We start from the raw sequence: 25,272 nt of genomic DNA, 5'->3' as shown, positions 1-25,272 counted from the left end.
TAGACTATATTAAATGCATTAAAATTGAATAACTCAATAAAATCCATTATTCATAATTTGGAATATTTCAAAGAATTTTAGACAAACTGACGTTACTGTGTAATTACAACAAACAAGAATAAGATCTCAACGGTGACCACATTGCGTTCGCGCCGCTGTCTGAGTCTCACCGAGTTGATGCTCATAAGTCAGCTCCGGCCATCTTCACTCATTTCTCTAATTCATCAAAGATCCATTTCCTAGATTCTCACCCCCTCAATGCTCCTCCTTTCTCATCCCTTCTCTCCCGGTTGGTAGTTTCTCTCTGGCCACAATCACCCTCTAATTCTCTTCTCTCATCCTACTTTGACCGGAATGACTAGCCCCCGGTCGTCGGGGCCGCCGCCTCTTCCGATTCACTCCCCGACACAACACCATGACTCCTGGGACTGCATGCTTCCAGGCCCTCCCAGTCGCAACAACTTCGGATCCGCCGACATCAGCCCCGCCGGTCTCCTCGCTTTCCCCTCCGGCAGCTCCGTCTCCATCGTTGATTCTCGTTCTATGCAGCTCATCACCGCCATTCCCATGCCTCCGCCGTCGACTACTGCTTCTTCTCTCTCCCCTTTCGTCACCTCTGTTCGGTGGACTCCTCTCCCTCTCCACCGTGACCTCCTTTCTACAGAGCCCTCCACCTCTCACCTTCATCTCGCTGCTGCTGATCGCCAAGGTCGCATTGCTCTTCTTGATTTCCGTTTGAAGTCCCCTACCATCTGGTTCGATACTAGCGACTACAAGTTCGGTGTTCAGGATCTGTGTTGGGTGCGGTCTGGACCCGATTCGTACCTTCTTGCTGCAATTCATGGCGCCTCGGCTCTCTCCCTTTATAGTGTTTCCACTGCTCGATGTGTCTGGAAATATGATGCTTCCCCTGAATATCTGTCTTGCATTCGTTACGATCCCTTCGATTCGCGCCATTTTTGCGTAATTGGTCTCAAAGGGTTTCTTCTCTCGGTTCAGGTTCTTGGGGAGAAGGAAAGTGATGTTGTCATTAAGGAGCTACGGATTGGAACCGACTGCACCGAATTGTTGAAGCTAGAAAGGGATGCAGCTGCCGGATCATCGTCGCCGGCCTCTGCCATGTTTCCTCTTTATAATGCGAAATTTGCATTTTCGCCTAAATGGAGGCATATTCTCTTTGTAACGTTTCCCAGGGAGTTGGTGGTTTTTGACTTGCAGTATGAGGCGACGCTTTTTAGTACCTCATTGCCTCGTGGGTGTGGTAAATTCCTTGATGTGCTACCCGATCCGGACAGTGAGTTGCTCTACTGCCCTCACCTGGATGGAAGGCTCAGTACCTGGCGCCGAAAAGAGTAAGTTATCTCGTTGGATATCTGCAAGGTCTTATTATGAAATGGTTGGATAGCATTAACGGTTCCTGGGTTGTTTCATGTAAATGTAAATGTTATTAGTATGTTCAGGATCAATTGTCTACCCTTTTACAAAAGTTACGTGGAAACCTTAGCTTGAATCATTGCTTGAGAATTTGCTAAATGTATAAACGAGTTTTGAAGAATCTAACTACTATCCCAGATGGCTGCCAAAGATGCTTAGATTGTGACCGTTTATAAGATTGGCTGCAAAGTTGTGATTGTATGAAAAATTGTACTTACGTGGGAGGTCACATTGTGGTTGGGATGGGTTTGGGGAGGGAACTACGGAAGGTTGCGTGAATGGACTTGTTAAGTCTTGGATGTTCTCAAGGATAGAGAAAGTTTTAGGTACATCCAGACCATTTTTATCTGTTTAACTTCATAAATTTATTCAGGTTTAATTTTGAATTCTGAGTTGCAGAGTAGGGGAAAAGGTTTTCCATTGTACTAAAATTTATGTGCTATGTCTAATGTTCTTTCTATCATAAGTATTAATAATTTCTTTGTGCATGCGAAGATAGGAACTAGACGTACAAGTTTGCATAAACGAATGTTGTTGATGTATATAATTCTTTACTTCCAAGAATGGTAATACACACAAATATCTTGCTTATTTTTTGACTTCTAGGAGACAAACTTATATATTTATACTTACAGAGGTGAACAAGTCCACGTAATGTCTGCAATGGAAGAGTTGCTGCCGTCAATTGGCACATCTGTTCCATCTCCTTCAGTTCTTGCTGTTGTCATCTGCCAGTCGGATTCCATCCTCCAAAATGTTGCCAAGCTTTGTTCTGATGTACGTCATTCTCATTCTCCTTCTCCTCATGCAGATGCAGAAGCAGAAGCAGAAGCAGATATTGTTTCTCCATTTGATTCTTTTGACGAATGCCATCCTAATTCTTCAACACACTTGATATCCATCTCTGATGATGGAAAAGTATGGAACTGGCTTGTAACTGCCGAAGACACTCAGAAGGATGACACATGTGTGAGTATGAGCACTGACATCGGTGGCTTGCGAACCTCAGACAGCAACACTGACCAAATGGTTTCTTCTACTAATACACTTGCTTCAGAAGCAGGCAAGCAACTAGACTACGCCAATACCAGTAGTGGCCGTCCACCCTCTGAAATCAGTGAACCGGACTTGTCATTTAAGGTCTGTCTATGTTTCTACAATTCCTCCCCATTCTTAGCTTGTGCTTGTCATTTAATTTTTATTTTGGTTACCGGTTCAAATATTGGTTGCTACATAACTTGTACAATATCTTATGTGTTCTTCATTCCGCAACCCTGAGCTATTTGCTTCATGTGCACAAGGTAATAACAAAACTCTTAACTAGCGAGAGGAAAAAAGGGATCTTTTTAAGAATAATAAAACGTTCTTGAACATTGCATTCAGAGTAAGGAGTATCAAACCAAAAGGAGCCTAGAGGATGGCTTTAATTCCAAAAGCAAAACAAGGAGAAAGGAGGAAAAAGGATCTGCTGTCTTAGATAAAACTCTTGGTTGTAAGATTATCCCTCTTGGTTTTCCACTAGTGAATACCAAAAAGGAAAAATCTAATGATCTAATGTTGAAGAGATACTTATACATCTGTTCCTCACAGTATTACTAAAACCTTTTTTCACCATAGCCACAGGAATGATATCCCATTCAACTATGGCTAATTTGTCCTTTCAAGATTTGACTTTTAGGTTTCAAGCCTTAATTCTGAAAGCTCAAAACTCGTCCACAATCTCATTCGTGATAAGAATGGAGTAAGTGATCCCTCTATTGTTGAAAAGTTCAAGCAGGAACATAAAAATAAAGCTAGGAAGAAACCTTTTTGATCAATCAGCCAACAATACCCATTTTCTTAACATTAGAAACTGCAACTTCTTTCCAGATTAGGTAGATGAAAATGTCTTTTAAAGGTGAGTTCAAATGCCTTTCCTTCCAAAGAAAAACTTGGAAAATTACAAGGTGATCAAATTTGATGCTGCATTACAACATCTTTCTAAGAATCCCAAGGAAGGGCCATCCAAACTTCAAAGCTGTTGCCTGTTGGAACTTTCAAAACCCTACTAGATTTTACCTGTCTGGAAATTTCTTTCTCATCATGAAGGGAATTGTCTTCTTAGTTGTCGGGTCTCACTGAAAACCTTCACCGGTGGCTCTTGTTCTTGATCTTCTTCTTTTCTCAATTTTTCTTTCTTAAGAAATCGAGCTTTCGTTGTGCTTTTTATCTAAAGCATCTGGAAAAAATTGACTTCTACAGTTCCTAACTTGCCTCATTAAAAGAATAATTACTTATAAGGCTTTAGGAAATGCAAAATGTTGTGCTTAATACAAGAATGAGAGTGTTGCTTGCAGGAAACTTGTTAACATGGATGGAGATTGTGTTTAATTGAATGAACTTCAGTTTTTCAAATGTTTCATGTGGCTTATTGGATTTTCATTTATGCTGAATTAGGCTAGAAGTTGTAGATCTGTCTAGGATTTTACTATTTTTATGTGTTTTGCTCTCATAGTGGTGTTTATGGTAAATGATATATTATTATTTAGTTTTGAGGAGGGGCTCAGCTGTTTTGGGAGAAAGGAAATTTGTCACGTACACTAGGCCTTTTTTTTTTTTTTTTTTTTTTTTTTTTTTTTTTTTTTAAATTTTGTTGAGAGTTTGGCTGGAGAGAAACTCTGATTTTTAGAGAGGTGGTAAGATTGCGATGAGGTTAGGGAGGTGGTGAGGTGAGGTTTTAGTACCTCCCTGTGAGCTTTGGTAACTAGATGTTTTGTAATTATGATCTTAGTTTTGATTTTGTTGGATTCAAGTCCTTGTCAATAGTTTCATAGTTTATGGTCCCCTAATATTATTCTTTATTTTTGTTCTTCTGTCAGAACTACACTGATGCACCAAATTGAAGTGTAACATGTAGCATTTTTGTTTCATTCATTGAAAGTTTGGTTTCTCATAAAAAAATGGTTTATCTGCTGCCTCTTTCTCCATTCAATCAGGAAATTTATGCCTGATAACTGTGAAATCATTGATGCAGATCAGTTTAGTTGGTCAGCTTCAGCTTCTTTCTTCTGCAGTAACGATGTTGGCAGTGCCATCTCCATCCTTAATAGCTACATTAGCTCGTAAGTTTCATGACTAAGCTTTGTACATGAGGGTACTGAAAAGAAAAAAAAGCTTTGTACACGAGAAATACATGTTATGCAGTTGTAATACCATCTTTTATGGGATTTGAGGTGGTTCAATTCATTTGAATGAGCTGGATGTTCTTAGTTTGAAAAATTAAATTATCCTGTTTTCTTATTTAAGGTGGAGGAAACTATCCTGCTGTTGCTGTACCATTGGTTGCTTTAGGGACTCAAAGTGGAACCATTGATGTCATTGACATTTCTGCCAATTCTGTTTCATCTTCCTTTTCTGTACATAATAGTGTTGTTAGAGGTTTACGGTGGCTAGGGAATTCCAGATTGGTGTCGTTTTCTTACAGTCAGGTATATAATTTAGCATTTTGTTAATATTGTATGCTTTAATATGTTCCTTTCCAGATTTATGATACAATTCATTTTACGTTCAATGTTTTTCTGCTCGTATGTTTGCGCTATCCTATTAGGTACCTAAGCACACTGGATTCTAGTTTAAAAACAAATTTACTGAATTTTCTTATACCTGTTTACATTTTTAATTTTATTATACCATTCAAACATGCACTACTCTTGTGAACTCAGGTGAATGAAAAATCTGGAGGTTACCTTAATCGTCTTGTTGTGACCTGTCTTAGAAGTGGCTTTAATAGAACCTTCCGTGTTTTGCAAAAGCCTGAACGTGCTCCCATCAGAGCTTTAAGAGCTTCTTCATCTGGAAGGTTGTCCTTGTTCTCAGATTTTGTGTCTATAATTTTTTTAATATAGTGTCTTTTCTTCTAATTCTTTTCCTTGAATATTGGGGCAAGAAACTCTTGCTTCTGTCCGTCATACATTCTTCAATGCTAGTTCAGATAGTGTTATGTAGGAGTAGGGATATATAATGAATTAAACTCCCCACATACTTGCTCTATTCTAGACTGTAGTAATGAATCTTCTTTCTTTTCTTCTGCTATTTAATTCTAGGTATCTTCTTATCCTGTTTCGTGATGCTCCTGTTGAAGTTTGGGCAATGACAAAGACTCCTATCATGGTAAATCTACATTTACAAATACTGCCCATTTTCATTTATGTTCAATAGTTTTTACTATTATGTTTAATAATTTTTACTATTAGTAACAATCTCACATTTTGATGTTGAGGGAACAATAGTTTCTTATTCAGTTGCTTAGCTATCTAATTATCCTAATATTTTGATTCAAGCAATCAGATATTTTTTTGTAATCTTGTTCTACATTAGTGTGGGGAGACTACTTATCCTGATTTGCAACTAATTTTATTTGAACGATTTCTTTCTTATAAAAAAAAAAATAAAAAAAATAAAAAAAATAAAAAAAAAAAGAAAAGAAAAGAAAAGAAGAAAAGAAGAAAAGAAGGAAAAAAAAGAAAAGAAAACCATTTGTATCAATTGTGGATTTTTTTTTTAAAAAAACCAATATTCAGAAATATTATAGCCTTCCTTTCTTAATGTCCAGCTTCATCTTCCAGGCACCTCTCTAGCAGTAGACAGAATTTCTTGTCTTTCATTCTATAATCTTTTTTCCGTGCTTGGTGTTGATTTGCATGGACTATCAAGATGAAATTTTACGACTTTTCACTGCTTACATTTTCAAAAGAACTAGTTGAAATTGTCCGAGGACGTAATGTTTTTCCATCACTATATTGTGTTGCACAAAGTTTAAGAATTATTTTATAAAAAAGGCATATAAATTATTTTGGTCAATTTGTGTAATTGGATTGTTCTGGTTAACAGAAATTTATTATCCGACTGAAATATAATTAGCATTTTGCTAATATCTTTAGATCCATGATGCACCTACTCATGATATTTTCTATCTCCATGTAGCTTAGATCATTAGCTCTTCCATTTACCGTTTTGGAATGGACACTTCCAACAGTTCCACGGCCTGTTAAAGAGCGTACAACCATGACACCGGATACTGTATCTTCACCAACTAAGGCATCATTATCTGATACTAGTAAGCTCGTCATCTACATTGTAATTTGCATCTCCCCATTGGTTCATCATCAAAAGAATGAGTTGCTTTATCACCATTTATTATTATTTTTTGGATGAAAATGGAGAAAGAATGAAAAAAATACAGAGGCATACAAAAAAACAAGCCTACCAAAAAACAAGCCTAGTACGAGAAAGGCTTTCAACTTAGCAAAATGTTACCAAAGGAATAATTTAAAAAAAGAAAAACTTCAAAATCGAAGCCCAAAGAGAAACATGGAATGTTACTAAGGTCCAAATCTCCAAAGGGTCCTTCTCAAAACCTCTAAAAGCTCTCTTGTTTCTTGCACCCCAACTGATACCCATGTTTATGCTTTTGAATGGTTAAACCTACACTAGTAATTCTATATTTCGCCTTATGCATGCTTTAAGTGAAACTATGTTTTGTATCAGAGGCACAAGAAGGAAATCAGGAGGAGACTTCTGAAAGTTTTGCATTCGCACTGGTAAATGGTGCGCTTGGAGTGTTTGAAGTTCATGGGCGAAGAATTCGGGATTTCAGGTAATGTTCTTCTCATTACATGGAGTTTACCAGAAAAGGAATCTAGGTTGAGAAAAATACTTAGGGGCATTTAAGGCAAGAAGTGAGTTATTATAGTTTTGGGTCATTATAGTTGGATTGTAATAGTTTGTGTTTGGAGTGTAGATTATTTTAGTGTTTTGTGTGTAGACTATTTTAGTTTGATAAGGAAATATTAAACATTGTAGCAAAGAATTAAAAAAATGATGAATGAAAGTAGTAAAAATTGTAGCAAATGAGGGGTTTTGAAATAGCGTTTACTATAGCTAATTGAGGATTTTTAAATAGTATTTACTGTAGCAAGAGGTGGTTATTATAGTCTTAGTCCTTGTCCCAAATGGCTGTGTAGATTTCATTTCATATATTTCACTACATATTTAGTACATGGCAAGTTTCGAATCCAACCAAGTATTGTTGCTTTTTTATCAAAACAACATTTTATTTATTTATTTATTTATATAATATATAAATAATAAAAGTTCTTATCCAAACACTAAATTTGTGTCAAGTGGGACTTTATTTTTTACATAATATGTAGTTTCTTTTATAAGAAACAATTTCATTGTTGTATGAAATTTACGAACGAGGTAGTTAATCCATGATGGTTACAAAAGCCTTTCTCAATTAGAAGAAAGGAAGCATAACTGCGAAGCAAAGAGATTAGACCATTTACACCACCAAGAACTAGCATATATATGATGTGGTCAAATAAAAATTCAAAGGTGTGCTCTTTATACAAAAACCCGTCTTTGATTTTGCTCTTTCAAAATAACCCATAAAATGCCCTGTTCATGTAAATTGAAAAAAACCGGTGGATCTAACAGAGACACAATGTCAAGCACAATGTCCCTGACAATATATCCAACAATAGGATTGTTTCTTGAAAAGGAGACAAGCTTCTATATTATTAATAATAAACTCAAAGTACAAGAGAGATATACAATGAGAATAGTAGAGAAGCCTAGAAATGGGGGAGAGAGAGAGGATCAGTAGGTGCACCTGGATATCTTAACTAGGTTGACACCCCCGTAGCACCCTCATCATCTCCAAAAAACAAGAACAATACTAAGGTCATGAAAAGACCAAAGTAAACACCCAAAATAACAATGTAATCTACCTACGTAAGACAGAAGCAAAGATGAAAAGTAAAAACTTAACGGTAGAAATACATATTAAAGCCCTTCAAAACTACAAAAGAACTAATTTTGAACTAGCAATCTGGGGAAAATGCCTTGTATCTCTTCAGATGAAGGCAGTCCAATTGAGGCAGATATCTTGTATGGAGTAATCTTTGAATTCTGCATTTGAAGAACACCAAGCTGCAGCGTGTCCTTTAGAACTGTCTACGATGTGAACCCAATCCCTTTTTTTTGTCATGGAAGATGCGTCGGTTACGATCAAACCAATCTCGACTAGAAGTGCTTTTTATCAAATTAACCCAAATTAGAAAGGACTTTTTTGATAAATAGGGCCCCTCAATAATTGGAACATATTGGCGCTTATCGAACCATCAAAGACCCAAGCTGTTTTTAGCATAGAAAATATGCTAGTCCAACAGTTCGATGAGAAGGGACAGAAAATGAATGTGTATTAGGAGCTTACTGCTTTTTAAGCAAAGGGGGCACACTGAAGGCAACAAACACATATTGGGAAGCTTCCTTTGCATAGTCTCAGAACAGTTTAGAGAACTCACTGCCATAATCCAAACCAGGATTATTCTCCTTGGACTGCTGGTTTTCCAAAGTGCTTTAAAGTAATCTTTTCCAAAGGTGAAGAGGGAGAGAGGTGCTTCAAAAGGGACTTAACTGAAAAATGGCCCGAGGATTCTAATGACCAAACTCTCGTATCATCCGAGTCTGTTAGACCTTTATGAGATATGAGAGTTAATAGCCTTTTGGAAATCTTGAATTTCTTCATCTTTTAGCAATCTTCGAAATACAAATGACCAAGAATTAGTGACATAATCCCAGCGGGCAGCAACTGAATCATTGGGCCGCTGAGCTAATCTGAATAGATTTGGAAACTGATATTTAAGTGGGAGATCACCAACCCACAAATCTGTCCAGAAAGCTACTCTCCTTCCGTTCCCTGTTTTGAAAGTTACCAACTCAACCAGCTTTTCCCATTCTCTAGAGATACTGATCCACAGACTTCTAAGGCTGTTTCCTGGTTTGTTTAAAGTCTGTCAATCAAATTTTTTGCAGCCATGTATACTTTTAACTACTTGACGCCACAACGCAGAGTCTTCTTTCAAAAACTTCTAGCCCCATTTAGCAAGGAGGGCCTTGTTTTTGATTTTTAAACCGCCCAAACCTAGCACCCCATCTAATTGAGAAGGCTTGACCTTTTTCCAGGAAGCCAAATGATTAATCTTGCTGCCCAAATTCCCCTCCCAAAAAATTTTTTGAATTAACTTTTCAAAATCAGAAATTACCTTTTCTGGAATGGCAAAGATGGATAGGTAGTAAGTAGGGAGGCTGGCCAATACTGAGTTGCAAATAATTTGTCTTCCACCTCTTGAAATATTGAACCTTTTTCATCTATCCAGTTTTTTGTAAACTCTATCTACAACCGGCTGCCAAAACAATTTCTGCCTAGGATATCCTCCCAATGGAAGACCCAGGTACAAAAATGGAAGTTTTTGCATTTTACAGCCCAACTTTCCTGCCATGAGAGAAAGCTCATCATCCCCCAAATTTATTCTACTTAATGCTGATTTTTTCCAATTCACTTTCTGACCCGAGCACCATTCAAACCGATTGATGGTTTCCTTGAGCTTAATTAGCATGCTTTCATCATCTTTACAGAACAAAATGGTGTCATCAGCGTACTGAAGTATGGGGATGTGTGTTCTGTCTTTTCCCACCAAAAAACCCTCAAAATGACCATTTAAATGCAGCTTATTCATTAACCTACTAGTACTTCACTTACTAGCAGAAAAAGGAAAGGAGAGAGAGGATCACCTTGACGAATTCACCTTGAATCCCCACTATCCTTCCTCTCGGTTTACCGTTGATGAATATGGAGAACCTGGTGTTTTTGATACAGCCCATAATCCAAGAAATCCATTTTTGGCTAAACTTCTTGCAGTGCAAAACCTTTTCAAGGAAGCCCCAATCAACCCTATCAAAGGCTTTTTCGAGGTCTAGTTTCAAAATCCACCCTTTTTTCTTTTTGGCACGATAATCTTCTACAGCTTCATTAGCTATAAAAATGGGATCTAAAATCTGTCTACCTTCAATGAACACATTTTGAAAAGGGCTGGTTATTGAATCCATAACCCCTTTGAGCCTATCTGCTAGCACCTTGGCAGACCACCTTGTAAGTGATGGTTGCGAGACTAATGGGTCTAAAGTCTCTAACATGGATTGCATCTTCTTTCTTCTGAATTATGCAAATGAAGTTTTCTTGAATACAAGCATTAAGCTTACCATTGGAAGTCATCAAACAATCTCTTGAAACTTTCTTTAAGATTTGGCCAATGTTTCCTCTCTCTATAACCACACGGACCATAAACATTGGTAACCCAACAACACTTCTTTCACAAAGTTTCACATTTTATTGAAAGGGAATAACACCCTCTTATGGTTTCCATCATAGGATCGTTACGAAAGCAAGCAGAAAAATAATAACATAGAAATTGATAACCCAGTTTGGTGCAGAATCACCTACGTTTGGGGGTAGTGTGTTTGATGGAATGAAACTTTACCATATAAAGAGTTTAACAATTACAATAGGAGTACTTATTTGACAGACTCCTTCGACAGTGACTCTCGTTTAGCTTGCTCTTCAACGTTTCAACTTAGACTTCCCCACAGCAAAGCTTTGGCATCCTTGAAAGAGCAGCCCGAAAAGATGAGTTAGGATATCCATCACATCCTTGGGTATCGCCAAAGACCATACAAAAATGTTGAGAATTCTGTTCCAATAGTTGCAAGCAAAAGTACAATTATCCTCAGCCTTGCACAATGAACAGCACCTTGATGAAATGGCCAAATAAGTTGATGATATTGATGGATACAACATAGAACGTGCCATACTAGGATTTCATTTCATAATAGTATGACCATAAACCAAAATAAACTAATATCCAATGTTGCTATTCGTTCAATCATACACTTTCGTACAAAGTAAGCTTCTGCTAATTACATTGAATTATACTGCTTTCTTTCTTGGTTTTTAACAATAGAGATTGCGGTACGCTGTTAAGTCACGTAAACATCTACATGAGCAGATAATTTAGAAATTGGTTTATTATTTATTTTTAAATCAAAGGCTTGGATGAAAATTTAGAAGATTTATTCAATTTGACCTATAGGCTCGTTCACAATTTTAATAACTGGTATGGAATTTTCTGAAAAGTTTTATTGCCGTTTTTATGATGTATATCTGAACTGGGAGGTCTGCATGGTAAAAGTTTTCTTGATTCTAGAACGAAATTGTTTACCATCCAAATGATAAAAATCTCATAAATATTTCTCTTGATATGCCTGTAGACCCAAATGGCCATCATCTTCTTTCGTTTCATCTGATGGATTAATTACAGCCATGGCCTACCGCTTGCCACATGTGGTATGTTTCTCTTAGAATTTAGTAAAATAAAATTATGATTTTTGGTCCCTTTCAGCTCAATGGGCTGATTACGCTGACTTTGACAATTTTCAGGTCATGGGTGATAGATCAGGCAACATTCGTTGGTGGGATGTAACAACGGGGCATTCTTCATCTTTTAACACCCACAGAGAGGGAATCAGGCGAATCAAATTTTCCCCTGTAGTTCCTGGAGACCATAGTAGAGGACGTATAGCTGTTCTCTTTTATGATAATACATTTTCCATATTTGATCTCGTAAGTTTAATTTTATATATTTGATGTTGTGAATGTAGGTCTAAACTAAGCAGTCTCCATTTTCCGTGTATTTCTGATTTTATTGCACTTTACAGTTGTTCATGCTAAATATTATTTCTTTCCGTACCAAAGAAGAAACTTATGAGGTTTTTAATATTAGGCCCTTGAACACATGGATAAAGTATTTTTTTTTTATTTATATACGATATATGTGTATGAGTGTGTGTTTGTGTGTATATTCATTTTAATATTTGCTCTGTAGATTATAAGTTTTTGGAATTTTCAAGTTAGTCGAATTTTTGCCCCCTTTGCTGCATTTGGTAAAATTGTAGATTAATATTAGGCCCTTTATCATCCAAAGAGTGCTGGTTAGAGCCCCTTCCGGTAGGGGGCGGGGTACAAGATACCCCGTGCATTCTTTCATTTTTTCTCAATGAAAGCTGCTATTCTTTAAAAAAAAGTTTAAAAGAAAATAAGACATCCAAAGAGTGCTGATTCTTTGAATATTAGGTTTGAGGGATTGCATGCCTGTCTTCTCCCAGATTACGTAATTCCATGGATAATTTGAAGGGGTTTTTGTTGTTGATTATAAATCCATGTATACTTTTTGCTGGCAGGATTCACAGGATCCCTTGGCTAATTCCATTTTACAACATCAATTTCCAGGGACCCTTGTATTGGAACTTGATTGGTTGCCTTTACGAACAGATAGAAAAGATCCTCTAGTATTATGTATTGCAGGAGCTGATAGTAGCTTTCGCCTTGTTGAGATCATAATGTAAGTACTGGAATTCCCTTTGAATTTCAGAAATTTAGTTTTTAAATTATTTGGTTTATTGTTGTTGGTACTTTCCGTACAGGATTTTATTTAAAAATGTTATTGCTACTTGCATCAATGCCTAATGAAATATTGAGATTAAAAGTTAAAAGGAGATATACATATATATTTGAAATGGTACACATTTGTAAGATTTTTTGTAGTTAACAAGGAAACCAGATGAAGACGTGTAGACTACTAAAGTAGGTTGAATGTTGACCGTAAACTGAAAAGAAGTGCATTAGTCCCCAGTCACATTGTTATTGTCCTGTCATGCTATTTGGGTTCTTATTCCACATGCACTCGATGGACTTCTTTTTTTTCCGGGCAGGACAATAGTTACTGTATTCTTCTGATGTATGGTATATGGGTTACTGCAAATAGAAAAACTCAGCCAATCTTTGATTCTTCAGGGCATAAACCATAGACTTAAGTATTAAACAATATGGTATCTGGTATATGCAGCTGTTTAAAAAGTTGCTTGGCCTCTTGGGTGTTGCAAGCATGCTGCTCTGTTTTCTATCTTTCAAATGTCTATGGTTTCAATGCTTGAGTTTGCGCTTCTGTAACCCTTATTTTGTGCAGTAATGAAAAAAAGCATGGCTCACTTTATGCAGTAATGAAAAAAAGCATGGCTATGGACACAAGACGGCCAAGGAAAGATTTCGGCCAATGCCTATATGTTCGCCTTTGTTACTTCCTACTCCACATGCATTGGTAAATATTTTTCATCTGTTCTCATTGGTTGTTAGATGAAAACTGAAACTTATTTCCATTTTTTGTTCAGTCAATTTTTTTCATTACATTTTGGTCGGGTTCTAGTTTTTGCAATGTTGGAAGCATTTGTTGGGAGTAGAGATGTAGATGGAAGTGTCAATTCTTATTTACATTTTTTCTTCAGTCAATTCTTATCCATTGCATTTAAACAGATTCTAGTTTTTTCCATGTGAGAAACTTTTGTAGAGAACAGAGGTGCAGATTTGAAGTAGACAAATCAAAGATCCCATATCAAAATGCTAATTTTGGAACACACACACACACACACATATCTAACAGAAATTTATGTTAATTTTATTCTCCGCAGGCATTACGGATGATCTTGCAGTTAGGTGTAAAGCCCTCCTGGTTAAAGAAGAAGCCTCAACTCGTGTCTGGAGTTTCAAGAGGTGGCCATGACCTTCGGAGTCACATGATTGACTTACCACCTGTTGGTGACTCGGTGGTGCCAGAAATGCTTCTCAAAGTGCTTGAACCTTATCGTATAGAAGGTTGTATTCTGTCTCACATGTTTTCATGACCAATGGCCGTGAAAACTTTCTAGTCTCTTCTTTCTAAACACGTGATGATACATTGAAATTCATTCTTCTCACCTACTCTCAATGTTTCAACGTTAAAGGTTGCATACTTGATGATGCAAGGGCAAAATTATATTCCAAGTTAGTACATAAAGGCTCTGCTTTGAGGTTTGCCTTTGCTGCTGCAATTTTTGGTGAATCATCTGAAGCCCTCTTTTGGCTACAGTTGCCTAGTGCTCTCAGTCATCTCATGAATAAGTTAGCAAATAAGTCTCCCCAGAGAGGCCAATCCTCAACGTCTAATGTGGATCTTGATGAAGCTTCTATGCTGAATAGGATAACCTCAAAGGGAAAATCAATGCCAAGAACTGGGAAGAAAGAAGCACTTGTAAATCTCTTTTTCGTTTGGTTCTTTATTCTAAGAAAAAGTCAAGTTTCATTGCTAGACTTCTTAAAGAGCAAATACGTTTTGCAAATTAAGAACCATCTATTATTCTTACTCGTCTCTTTTGAAGCTTACAGAAGTTTTTATAAGCTGTCTCAAGATTTTCTATTATTTCATTATTGCCGATGATGTGACTCTCCTTGTTGCAGGGTCAAGGCCAACTTATGGCAATGGCTTTCAAACAAGAAGAGTTGTGGGAAAGTGCAAATGAACGCATTCCTTGGCATGAAAAATTGGATGGGGAAGAGGTCATTCAAAACCGTGTACATGAGTAAGCTTGGCTCAACTCAGTTCTGTTTATTTGTACTTAATAGTATTTTGCATTTGCATGGGCGTGAAAACTTACTTGACTGCACAATTTGTGAACAATTCGGTCACTGTTTTTAATTTACATGGGCACGCAATATTTTGCCCACAGCTTGGTTGTAAAGGAAATTGTATCATCTGATATTTGATAGTTTAAATTACACAGGTAAATTTTAGGATTCTGGGTTTATGTGCATCTCTTGGGAGGAAGTATTGAGGGTGTATTAGGGGTCAATAGTATTGTGCATTTCAACGTCTCCCTTGGAGTTGTGTGTGTACACACACATGCACACACATATATGCATAAGGTGTTTTACTATAGAGTAAATAACTATGTTTCAAATTCTAGAAAATACGTTTAGGAAAAATAAATATCTTTATAATGGACACAAGTGAACTGCAAGCTTATTTTAACACATCCTTTACTCTTTTCAGGAGGAAAAAAAACATATCCCTTACTAGTAAGCTTTGGTTATGAATGGAGAATGTGGATGTGGGGGTGTGTTAGAAATGTTAAGTATTCCATTCTCATCAATGGAACCCCAAAAGGGTCTATTCAAGCTTCTAGGTGTCTAATACAAGGGGATCCACTGTCCCCGTTTCTGTTCTTACTTGTGGTGGGTGTTTTAAGCCGGATGATAAGCAAAGAGGTCAAGGGAAACATTATTGAGCCTTTTAAGATTGGTAGAGATGGAGTGGTCTTACTGCACCTTCAATTTGCTGGTGATACAATGTTATTTTGTTCCAGAAAGGAGGAGTCTTTCCACACTCTCAATCATATGGTTCAGTTATTTGAAGAGATGTTGGAGCTGAAAATCAATAGAAGCGAGTACACTATTTTTTGTATTAATTTTGATCTAACTAGGATTTAGAGGTGGGTTGAGGTTTTTGATTGTGAGGCGGGTTCTTTCTCATCTTCTTACCTTGGGTTTCCTTTAGGGATAATCTAAGATTTGAGTCCTTTTGGAACCCAATATGTGAGAAAATCCACAAGAGATTGGCGGTGTGTAAGAAAGGGTTCTTCTAGAAAGCTGACAAATTAACTCTGATTAAATCCGTGTTAAGTGATATTTCGGTGTATTATCTTTTGTTGCTTAGGGCCTATAGCTTGGTGTGTAAGAGTATTAAAAAGTACATGAGAGATTTCTTGTAGGAGGGGGTAGGGGAGGGTTATGGCTCCCATCTGGTTAATTGGGAGTTGGTGAGGCAACCCGTGAGTAGAGGGTATTAGGGATTGGTAAACTTAGAATTCGTAACGGAGTTTTGTTGGCAAAGTGGCTTTTGTGCTTCTATCTTGAATCTGATTCTCTTTGGCGTAGGATTATTGTGAACAAACATGGCCCCCATCCTTTTGAGTGGACGACATTAGGGTTATTGACACTTTCCGAAATCCTTGGAAGGATATTTCTTTCGAGCTCCCTTCTTTTTCTCGGTTTTCTTGTTGTTTTATGGGGGATGGCAAGGACATTTACTTTTGGGAGGATCGGTGGATGGGGGATAATTCCCTCTATTCGATTTTTCCACATCTGTATCATTTATACTCTCCAAAAATTGTACTGTCTCGGATCTTTTGGTGAGATGTAAGAATTTTGTGACTCTCTTTCGGGTTCCGTCGTAATTTGACTTATAGGAAAACGGTGGAGGTGGGCTTCTCTTCTTTCCTTGCTTGATGGATGCTCTTTTAGAATGTGGAGAAGGGATGATCGTGTTTGGAATCCTAATCCTAGTCAGGGTTTCTTCTGTAAGTCTATGTTAGTCTATTGTTAGATCCCGATCCCCCCCAAAGACTTGGTTTTTGATGTGGTGTGGAGGACGAAGGTTCCTAAGAAAGTTAAGTTCTTTATCTTTCAAGTCTTGCTTGGTCGGGTTACTACTGTTGATAGGCTTGTTAGGAGGACTTCGCTTGTCGAGCCTTTTTGTTGCATGATGTGTCGAAAGTGTAGGAAGATCCTGATCATCTGTTCTGGGATTGCTAGTGGTGCTCCTTCTTTCAGGAGTTCAGCGTTAGCTTTGTTGGTTTGTAGCGACGGTCGAGGAGTTCCTCCTCCATCCGCCTTTGAAAGATAAAGGAGGGTTTTTTATGGCTTGCCAGTTGTGTGCGATTACTTGAGACATATGGGGTAAGAGGAATGATGGTGTTCCGGGTTAGAGAGGGGAGCCTTAGTGAGATTTGGTTCTTGGTTAGTGTTAGAATTAGTACTTTTGGAAAGAATAAAATATACTTTTGGAAAAAATAAAATATAAGATTTTATTTCCTAAATATTTCCTAAATCTTTTCCTTTCTTATTCCTATTGTACTCTATTTATACTCCCTTTGTACCTATTGTTTTTGTTCATAAGAAAAATAATAAAAACTAAAGTATCGTGGTTTTTCTCCCGGTTCTCGGGTTTCCACGTAAGTCTCGGGTTGTTAATTGCTTTCAATATGGTATCAGAGCAAAGCAATAACGAAACCCTAGAAAATAACCTAGGAGAAACCCAGATCGAAACTGAACCCGTCACCGCCGCCGCCGCCGCCGCCGGAATCGTCGCCGCCGTCGCCGCCGCCATGGAGAAACTGCTCCAGAACCTACAGAAACCGCCGATCTACCCAACGGGAATGGTTCCGCAGCCGTACGCGCCGCCGCCGTTTCACGTCACCGCCCATCCCGTTCCCTTCTACGCGCCGTCGGATGTCCAGCCGTCAAACCCTTCCGGCCATCCGCATCCTCATGCGCCGTCTACGAGCTCCGGACAGCATCCCTCAACCGTAAATTTGTCAAATCAGTACAGTAAGCAGCAGCTGTACGTTGACCCTTTACAGCAACCGCTGTTTTCTGGTAACGGAATTGATCAACCCCAAAACAGATCGGACATTGAAGCGGGCGAATCTTCAACGCATTCCAAACCAACCGAGTTGCCGATGTATTCCAAGAACCCGGTAACTTCGTTCCCTAATTCACAGTCAAATTATATAACTGGCTCTTTGGGTTCGTCTACAGGGAATTTTTCAGGCGAAAAATTAAATGGTCAAAATTATTTTTCTTGGTCCCAATCAATAAAGATGTTCCTCGAAGGTCGATACCAGTTCGGATTCTTAACTGGAGAGACTGTACGTCCTCCACCAGGAGACGCCTTGGAACGACTCTGGAAAGGAGAGGACTCACTTATTCGGTCCATGCTGATTAATAGTATGGAACCACAGATCGGCAAGCCTTTACTATATGCAGCCACAGCAAAAGATTTGTGGGATACAACTCAGACCCTTTACTCGAAACGACAGAATGCCTCTCGGTTATATACACTGCGAAAACAGGTCCATAATTGCAAACAAGGGACCCTGGACGTAACTACCTATTTTAACAAGCTCTCTCTCCTCTGGCAAGAGATGGATTTGTGCAGAGAGACAGTTTGGGACACACCAAATGACAGTACACAATATGCTAAACTTGAAGAGGCTGACCGTGTTTATGACTTCCTTGCAGGACTTAATCCCAAATTTGATAATGTTTGTGGTCGTATACTCGGACAAAGACCTCTTCCCTCGCTAATGGAAGTTTGTTTTGAAGTCCGCCTGGAAGAGGATCGCACTAATGCCATGGGTGTATTGACTACCCCTACCATTGACTCCGCAGCCTTTAGCGCTCGGTCCTCAAATCATGACAGTGACAAGAATAATGGGAAGTCAATTCCTGTGTGTGAGCACTGCAAGAAACAATGGCACACCAAGGATCAGTGTTGGAAACTCCACGGTCGTCCCCCAGGAGGTAAGAAACGGTCCTCCAACGAGAAACAGAACTCAGGACGTGCCTACATTAGTGAGACTACACCTGCTAGCACTTCTCAATCAACTGATCCTACTGTGAGCCAGACCAAGACTGCGACTCTGGGTGCCATTGCTCAGTCAGGTATGCCTCAGTCCCTTGGGCTTATTAGCGTTGATGGGAAGAATCCCTGGATCTTAGACTCGGGGGCTACAGATCACTTGACAGGTTCTTCAGAACACTTTATCTCATATGCCCCGTGTGCCGGTAATGAAAAAATCCGAATAGCCGATGGCTCTCTAGCTCCGATCGCTGGCAAAGGACAAATAGTTCCCTTTGACGGTTTTGCTCTCCAGAATGTTTTGCATGTCCCTAAACTGTCTTACAATTTGTTATCTATAAGCAAGATCACTCGTGAGTTGCATTGTAAAGCTATCTTCTTACCTGAATTGGTTTATTTTCAGGACATGAGCTCGGGGAGGACGATTGGCACTGCCCGGCATAGCAGGGGACTTTACATCCTTGATGATGATACCTCATGTAGTAGTTTGTCTAGGGTTAGTTTACTGTCATCCTACTTTAGCACTTCTGAACAAGACTGTATGTTGTGGCATTTTCGACTGGGCCACCCAAACTTTACATATATGCAACATTTATTTCCCCACCTTTTTTCTAAAGTTGATGTCTCTTATCTATCTTGTGATGTGTGTATCCGGGCAAAACAACATCGAGTCTCTTTTCCCTCACAACCATATAAACCTACACAACCGTTTAACCTCATCCATAGTGACGTTTGGGGTCCTTCCAAGGTCACCACCTCCTCGGGAAAGCGGTGGTTTGTAACTTTCATTGATAACCATACCCGTCTCACCTGGGTCTACCTTATCTCAGATAAATCTGAGGTTCCATCCATTTTCCAAAACTTCTATCATACTATCAAAACACAATTTCATACAAAAATTGCAATTCTTCGAAGTGATAATGGTCGGGAATTCCAAAACCATAACCTTAGTGAATTTCTAGCCTCCAAGGGGATTGTTCACCAAACCTCATGTGCCTACACTCCTCAACAAAATGGAGTGGCCGAACGAAAAAACCGACACCTTGTGGAAGTAGCCCGCTCACTTATGCTTTTCACTTCCCTTCCATCATACCTGTGGGGAGATGCTATTCTTACAGCTGCTCACTTAATCAATAGAATGCCTTCTCGTATCCTCCACCTTCAGACTCCCTTAGATTGTCTTAAGGAGTCTTACCCCTCTACTCGTCTTGTTTCTGAGGTTCCTCTTCGTGTGTTTGGGTGCACCGCCTATGTCCATAATTTCGGCCCTAATCAGACCAAATTTACCCCTCGGGCTCAGGCCTGTGTGTTTGTTGGGTATCCCCTTCACCAACACGGTTATAAATGTTTTCACCCGCCGTCTAGGAAATATTGTCACTATGGACGTTACTTTCTGTGAAAACCGACCCTACTTTCCTGTTAGCCATCTTCAGGGGGAGAATGTGAGTGAAGAGTCTAACAACACCTTTGAATTTGTTGAACCTACTCTTATTACCGTGTCTGACATTGATCCTCATCCCATAATCTTACCCACAAACCAAGTTCCCTGGAAAACATATTACAGGAGGAATCTCAGAAAGGAAGTTGGGTCCCCTACTAGTCAACCGCCGGCTCCAGTCCAAAATTTCGAACCTCCTCGAGACCAAGGTATGGAAAACCCTACAAAACCTTGTACTAATAATACAATGAGTGAGAATGACAAGTCTGATGTTGCTGTTCTTGAAAATATGGAAGAAAAGAACCGTGATGATGAGACTGAGGTTAGAATAGAAACCAGTAACGATGAAGCTGAACAGGGTCATACAAGAAAACTTGATGAGTATGATCCCTCTCTTGACATTCCAATTGCATTGAGAAAAGGTACCAGATCATGCACTAAACATCCCATTTGCAACTATGTTTCCTATGATAATCTCTCTCCACAGTTTAGAGCGTTTACAGCAAACCTTGACTCTACCATAATACCGAAAAATATCTACACTGCTCTAGAGTGTCCTGAATGGAAGAATGCTGTTATGGAAGAGATGAAGGCTCTCGAAAAGAATAGAACTTGGGAGATCTGTGCTCTACCCAAGGGACATAAAACTGTAGGATGCAAATGGGTATTCTCTCTCAAATACAAAGCAGATGGTACGCTTGATAGACACAAGGCAAGGTTAGTTGCAAAGGGTTCACTCAAACCTATGGTATTGACTATTCGGAAACTTTTTCTCCAGTTGCTAAATTGAATATTGTTAGAGTCCTGCTATCTGTTGCTGTGAACAAAGATTGGCCTCTATACCAGCTGGATGTTAAGAATGCTTTTTTGAATGGAGACCTTGTGGAGGAAGTCTACATGAGCCCCCCACCAGGATTTGAAGCCCAATTTGGTCAGGAGGTGTGTAAACTCCAAAAATCTCTATATGGTCTGAAACAGTCTCCGAGAGCATGGTTTGACAGATTCACTACCTTTGTCAAGTCCCAAGGGTACAATCAAGGGCACTCTGACCATACTTTATTTACAAAGGCTTCCAAAACAGGAAAGATAGCTATTCTAATTGTTTATGTGGATGACATTGTTTTGACTGGAGATGATCAAACAGAAATCAGTCAACTAAAGCAAAGAATGGGTGATGAATTTGAAATCAAAGACTTGGGAAATCTGAAATATTTCCTTGGAATGGAGGTGGCTAGATCAAAAGAAGGTATTTCCGTGTCTCAGAGAAAATACACCCTTGATTTGCTAACTGAGACAGGTATGTTGGGATGTCGTCCTGCTGATACTCCTATTGAATTCAACTGTAAACTAGGAAACTCTGATGATCAAGTTCCAGTTGATAAAGAACAATATCACGCCTTGTAGGTAAATTAATTTACTTATCCCATACTCGTCCGGATATTTCCTTTGCTGTGAGTGTTGTCAGCCAGTTTATGCAGGCTCCCTATGAGAAACATATGGAAGCTGTTAACAGAATCCTGAGATACTTGAAAAATACACCTGGTAAAGGGTTGATGTTTAGAAAAACAAATAGAAAGACCATTGAGGCATATACTGACTCAGATTGGGCAGGATCTGTTATTGATAGAAAGTCTACATCCGGTTATTGTACCTTTGTTTGGGGCAATCTTGTAACTTGGAGGAGTAAGAAGCAAAGTGTTGTGGCCAGGAGCAGTGCTGAGGCTGAATACAGAGCTATGAGTCTGGGAATATGTGAGGAAATTTGGCTCCAGAAAGTCTTGTCAGATCTTCATCAGGAATGTGAGACACCATTGAAGCTTTTTTGTGATAATAAAGCCGCTATTAGTATTGCTAACAACCCAGTGCAACATGATAGAACTAAACATGTTGAGATTGATCGGCATTTCATCAAAGAAAGACTTGACAGTGGAAGCATATGCATTCCGTACATTCCTTCAAGCCAACAGATTGCTGATGTTCTTACCAAGGGGCTTCTCCGACCACACTTCGACCTTTGCGTTAGCAAGTTGGGACTCATTGATATTTACCTCCCAACTTGAGGGGGAGTGTTAGAATTAGTACTTTTGGAAAGAATAAAATATACTTTTGGAAAAAATAAAATATAAGATTTTATTTCCTAAATATTTCCTAAATCTTTTCCTTTCTTATTCCTATTGTACTCTATTTATACTCCCTTTGTACCTATTGTTTTTGTTCATAAGAAAAATAATAAAAACTAAAGTATCGTGGTTTTTCTCCCGGTTCTCGGGTTTCCACGTAAGTCTCGGGTTGTTGTTAATTGCTTTCAATAGTTAGATTTCATGTGTCTCTTTGGGTTTCGATTTCGAAGAACTTTTGTAACTATTCTATAGGCAATATTTTACTTAGTCCATTTTTGTTAGTGGAGTGGTTTTGGTGGGCTGGTTTTTTTGTATGCCCTTGTATTATTTCATTTTTCTCTCGATGAAACTTGTTTTCATAGGAAAAAAACATATCCCTTACTAGTAGAACTCCCATCTTTCTTGGTGACCCTCAAATCTAGATAAATTAAATATGTTGGACGTTGCATTGAAAGAATAAAAAACTAAGAATACTTGGCAAGAGTCTTATTATCTTTACAACTATTCAAAAGTAGGCTAATACTTGAGATTATCCCCCATGATTCCACCCTCTAATCCTAATACTCACACACATAAACTAACAAACTACTTAACAACTCGACTATTAATCAATCAACAACTAAGAAACTAGAACGGCCTCAAACTAAATGTTGCAAAATATGTACCAATTATTACGTCATCTGTCATCGGTATACATTGGTTAACCCTCCAATCTGGCTAGCATTTAGGTTTCATGCAGTGATTACTGTTTTGTTGTCCCATGTACCTGTATACTTTCTTCCTGAGTTGATTTTCGTTATATTATTTTCTTTGTTTAGTTTATCAAGAAGTTGCTCTTTCTATGTTGATCTTCAAACGGTGCTTTATTACTTGGCTATATATTTTTTTAGCTCAAATGAAGCTTTCTTTTTATGCCTCTATTCGCTTGAACAATTTCTTGGCCAAACTGTCCTCTTCATCAGTCTTCTTGTCAACTGGGACTATCGGGAATAATCACTTATTGTTGGTTTCAGCCTTGGGAGCTCTTTCATTGCAATTGAGTTGTATTGTTCAATGTCCTCACGCAATTTACTTATTCCTTTTGAAGAAATCAATCTGCATTACCCTTGTTTATCTAACTATCTTTGTCGTTAGGCTTGTATCTGTTGGAAACTTAGAAGCTGCTGTTAGTTTACTGCTTTCCACTTCTCCAGAGAGTTCTTACTTCTATGCAAATGCTCTACGTGCTGTTGCACTTTCTTCAGCTGTGTCAAGATCGCTTCTAGAACTGGCTGTCAAGGTATGTTTGATAAAAAATATGCATTTTGGATGTTTAAGAACTCGACATGATCAGAAATACCCTTCTCCTGTTAGGTTGTTGCAGCCAACATGGTGAGAACTGATCGGTCATTGTCTGGAACTCATCTTCTCTGCGCTGTAGGAAGATATCAAGAAGCTTGTTCTCAGGTGTGGATATATCAAGATGTTTTTCATAATTGATCCTGATCGCATTCTCTTCCAATTCAGATGTATATTACGTGTGGACCATGATTGAATTGTTTCATAGGATGTTATGGCATATTCTTTATCATATGGCTGCGTGGTCCATGATTGAATCTCTTAATGTCATTTTTTGGGTGAACTTAATAGATGCCAGGACATTGTTTCTTTAAATAGATGTTTCTATCATGGTTATATTGTTACTTTGGTTTTTTTGAGGGGGGGCTGAATACAATTTCTATAATGACGTGCTCATACAGCTTCAAGATGCCGGATGCTGGACGGATGCTGCAACTTTAGCTGCCACACATTTAAAAGGGTCTGATTATGCTAGGTACTTATTGCTAAAAGATTTTCATGTTAGCTTTTTCGCATGTACGTTGCACGTCTGTTTCTATAACATTTTCTGTTGTCTTGATGACTGATCTCGCCTGCACCACATTATTATCAAAGACTCGTTGCTTGAGATGTCTTAAATGATAATTAACACAGTTTTAGTGAAACGTTGTTGCTTTTAATAGGATATCTCAAACCTTATTATTCTATTATTCTTGTGAGTTTCTCTGATTGGTGACTTAATGTGTTCTTAAGGGTGCTGCTAAGGTGGGCCAATCATGTATTCCATAGCGAACATAACATCTGGAGGTATCACCGTTTTTCTTTTTATTTCTTTTTACTTGTATAGAGGTTTTCCTTTAGCATGGGTGGTTCTGAAATGGCATCTTTACAGGGCACTGATATTGTACGTTGCAGCTGGTGCACTACAAGAGGCACTGGCAGCACTTCGTGAGTCGCAACAACCTGACACTGCAGCTATGTTCATCCTGGCATGTCGAGAGATACATGCAGAATTTATCTCCAATTTAGAAATTTCAGATGACGAATCAGACTCAAATGCTTTGAAAAACAAACTCCTTAAGTTGCCTGGGTTGGACCCCGAAAACGATGACGTTGTCGCAGTTGGTGAATATTATGGACAATACCAGAGAAAACTTGTGCACCTCTGCATGGACTCCTTGCCGTATTCTGATTGAAGAGTGTGGAATTACTTCTCTTCGAGTCTGATATGATTAATCAATTCGCCAGGGATTTATATTTTCTTGAGTTGCATCCCCGAAATGAAACCACAAAGCCGTACGCTGAAATGAGAACATAAATGGCTTCCTTGGATAGGAGGTTTTTTGCAATGAGCAAATCACGGGAGTAATCATTTTTCCGGCGAGCTTAAAGCTAAATCTTCGAAGAATAAGGGTTCCAGTGTGGCTGTATCATCTAGAAATCTTTATAGAGGAGTTGTCAATAACATTTTTACTTTATTCAATAGAGGAGGTTTTGCTTATATTTCCTCACTTAGAAAAACAAAAAAGAAAAAAGAAAAAAAAATATATTTTATCCCTTTTGTTGTATATAAAAGATGCTGATAACAGAAACAATTCATGGGGAGGATTGAATGGCTTGAAATCAGTTTGATAGGAATCTTGTATTTCCATGAGAATTGGACATACCAAACAGATTTTTGTGTTGGTTTTGCAGAAATGTAGGATTGTAAAAGAAGTGTTCTTTGATGATCGGACATCCTAGAATGTCCATTCAAATTATTTCAATTGATTATTCCTTTTTCTTTTCTTCACAA

At 38.4% G+C, this 25,272-nt stretch overlaps 1 protein-coding gene across 3 annotated transcripts; it reads left to right on the top strand.

Moving 5' to 3' along the window:
• The first annotated feature begins 68 nt into the window (after positions 1 to 68).
• On the top strand, positions 69 to 25,272 carry LOC103487430 (uncharacterized). Of its 3 annotated transcripts, XM_008445751.3 has the most exons (20): positions 70 to 1,352; positions 2,070 to 2,574; positions 4,448 to 4,535; positions 4,720 to 4,901; positions 5,136 to 5,272; positions 5,517 to 5,583; positions 6,397 to 6,529; positions 6,961 to 7,069; positions 11,584 to 11,659; positions 11,753 to 11,935; positions 12,553 to 12,713; positions 13,370 to 13,469; positions 13,837 to 14,020; positions 14,149 to 14,435; positions 14,642 to 14,763; positions 23,295 to 23,439; positions 23,514 to 23,606; positions 23,900 to 23,973; positions 24,231 to 24,284; positions 24,370 to 25,272. In XM_008445751.3, the coding sequence occupies exons 1-20, from the start codon at positions 355 to 357 to the stop codon at positions 24,671 to 24,673; spliced, it is 4,002 nt and encodes a 1,333-aa protein (XP_008443973.1). In that variant the 5' UTR covers positions 70 to 354; the 3' UTR covers positions 24,674 to 25,272. The 3 variants fall into 3 exon arrangements, with proteins under 3 accessions (XP_050937575.1, XP_016899808.1, XP_008443973.1); XM_051081618.1 differs by lacking the exons at positions 23,295 to 23,439; positions 23,514 to 23,606; positions 23,900 to 23,973; positions 24,231 to 24,284; positions 24,370 to 25,272 and adding an exon at positions 19,006 to 19,205 and having other exon boundaries at positions 69 to 1,352; XM_017044319.2 differs by lacking the exons at positions 23,295 to 23,439; positions 23,514 to 23,606; positions 23,900 to 23,973; positions 24,231 to 24,284; positions 24,370 to 25,272 and adding an exon at positions 15,234 to 17,896 and having other exon boundaries at positions 69 to 1,352.

Source organism: Cucumis melo, chromosome 2 (genome assembly GCF_025177605.1).
Source record: "Cucumis melo cultivar AY chromosome 2, USDA_Cmelo_AY_1.0, whole genome shotgun sequence".
NCBI lineage: Eukaryota > Viridiplantae > Streptophyta > Magnoliopsida > Cucurbitales > Cucurbitaceae > Cucumis > Cucumis melo.
The sequence above is the reverse complement of the archived record's forward strand: the minus strand, read 5'-3'. Positions and strand labels throughout refer to the sequence as shown.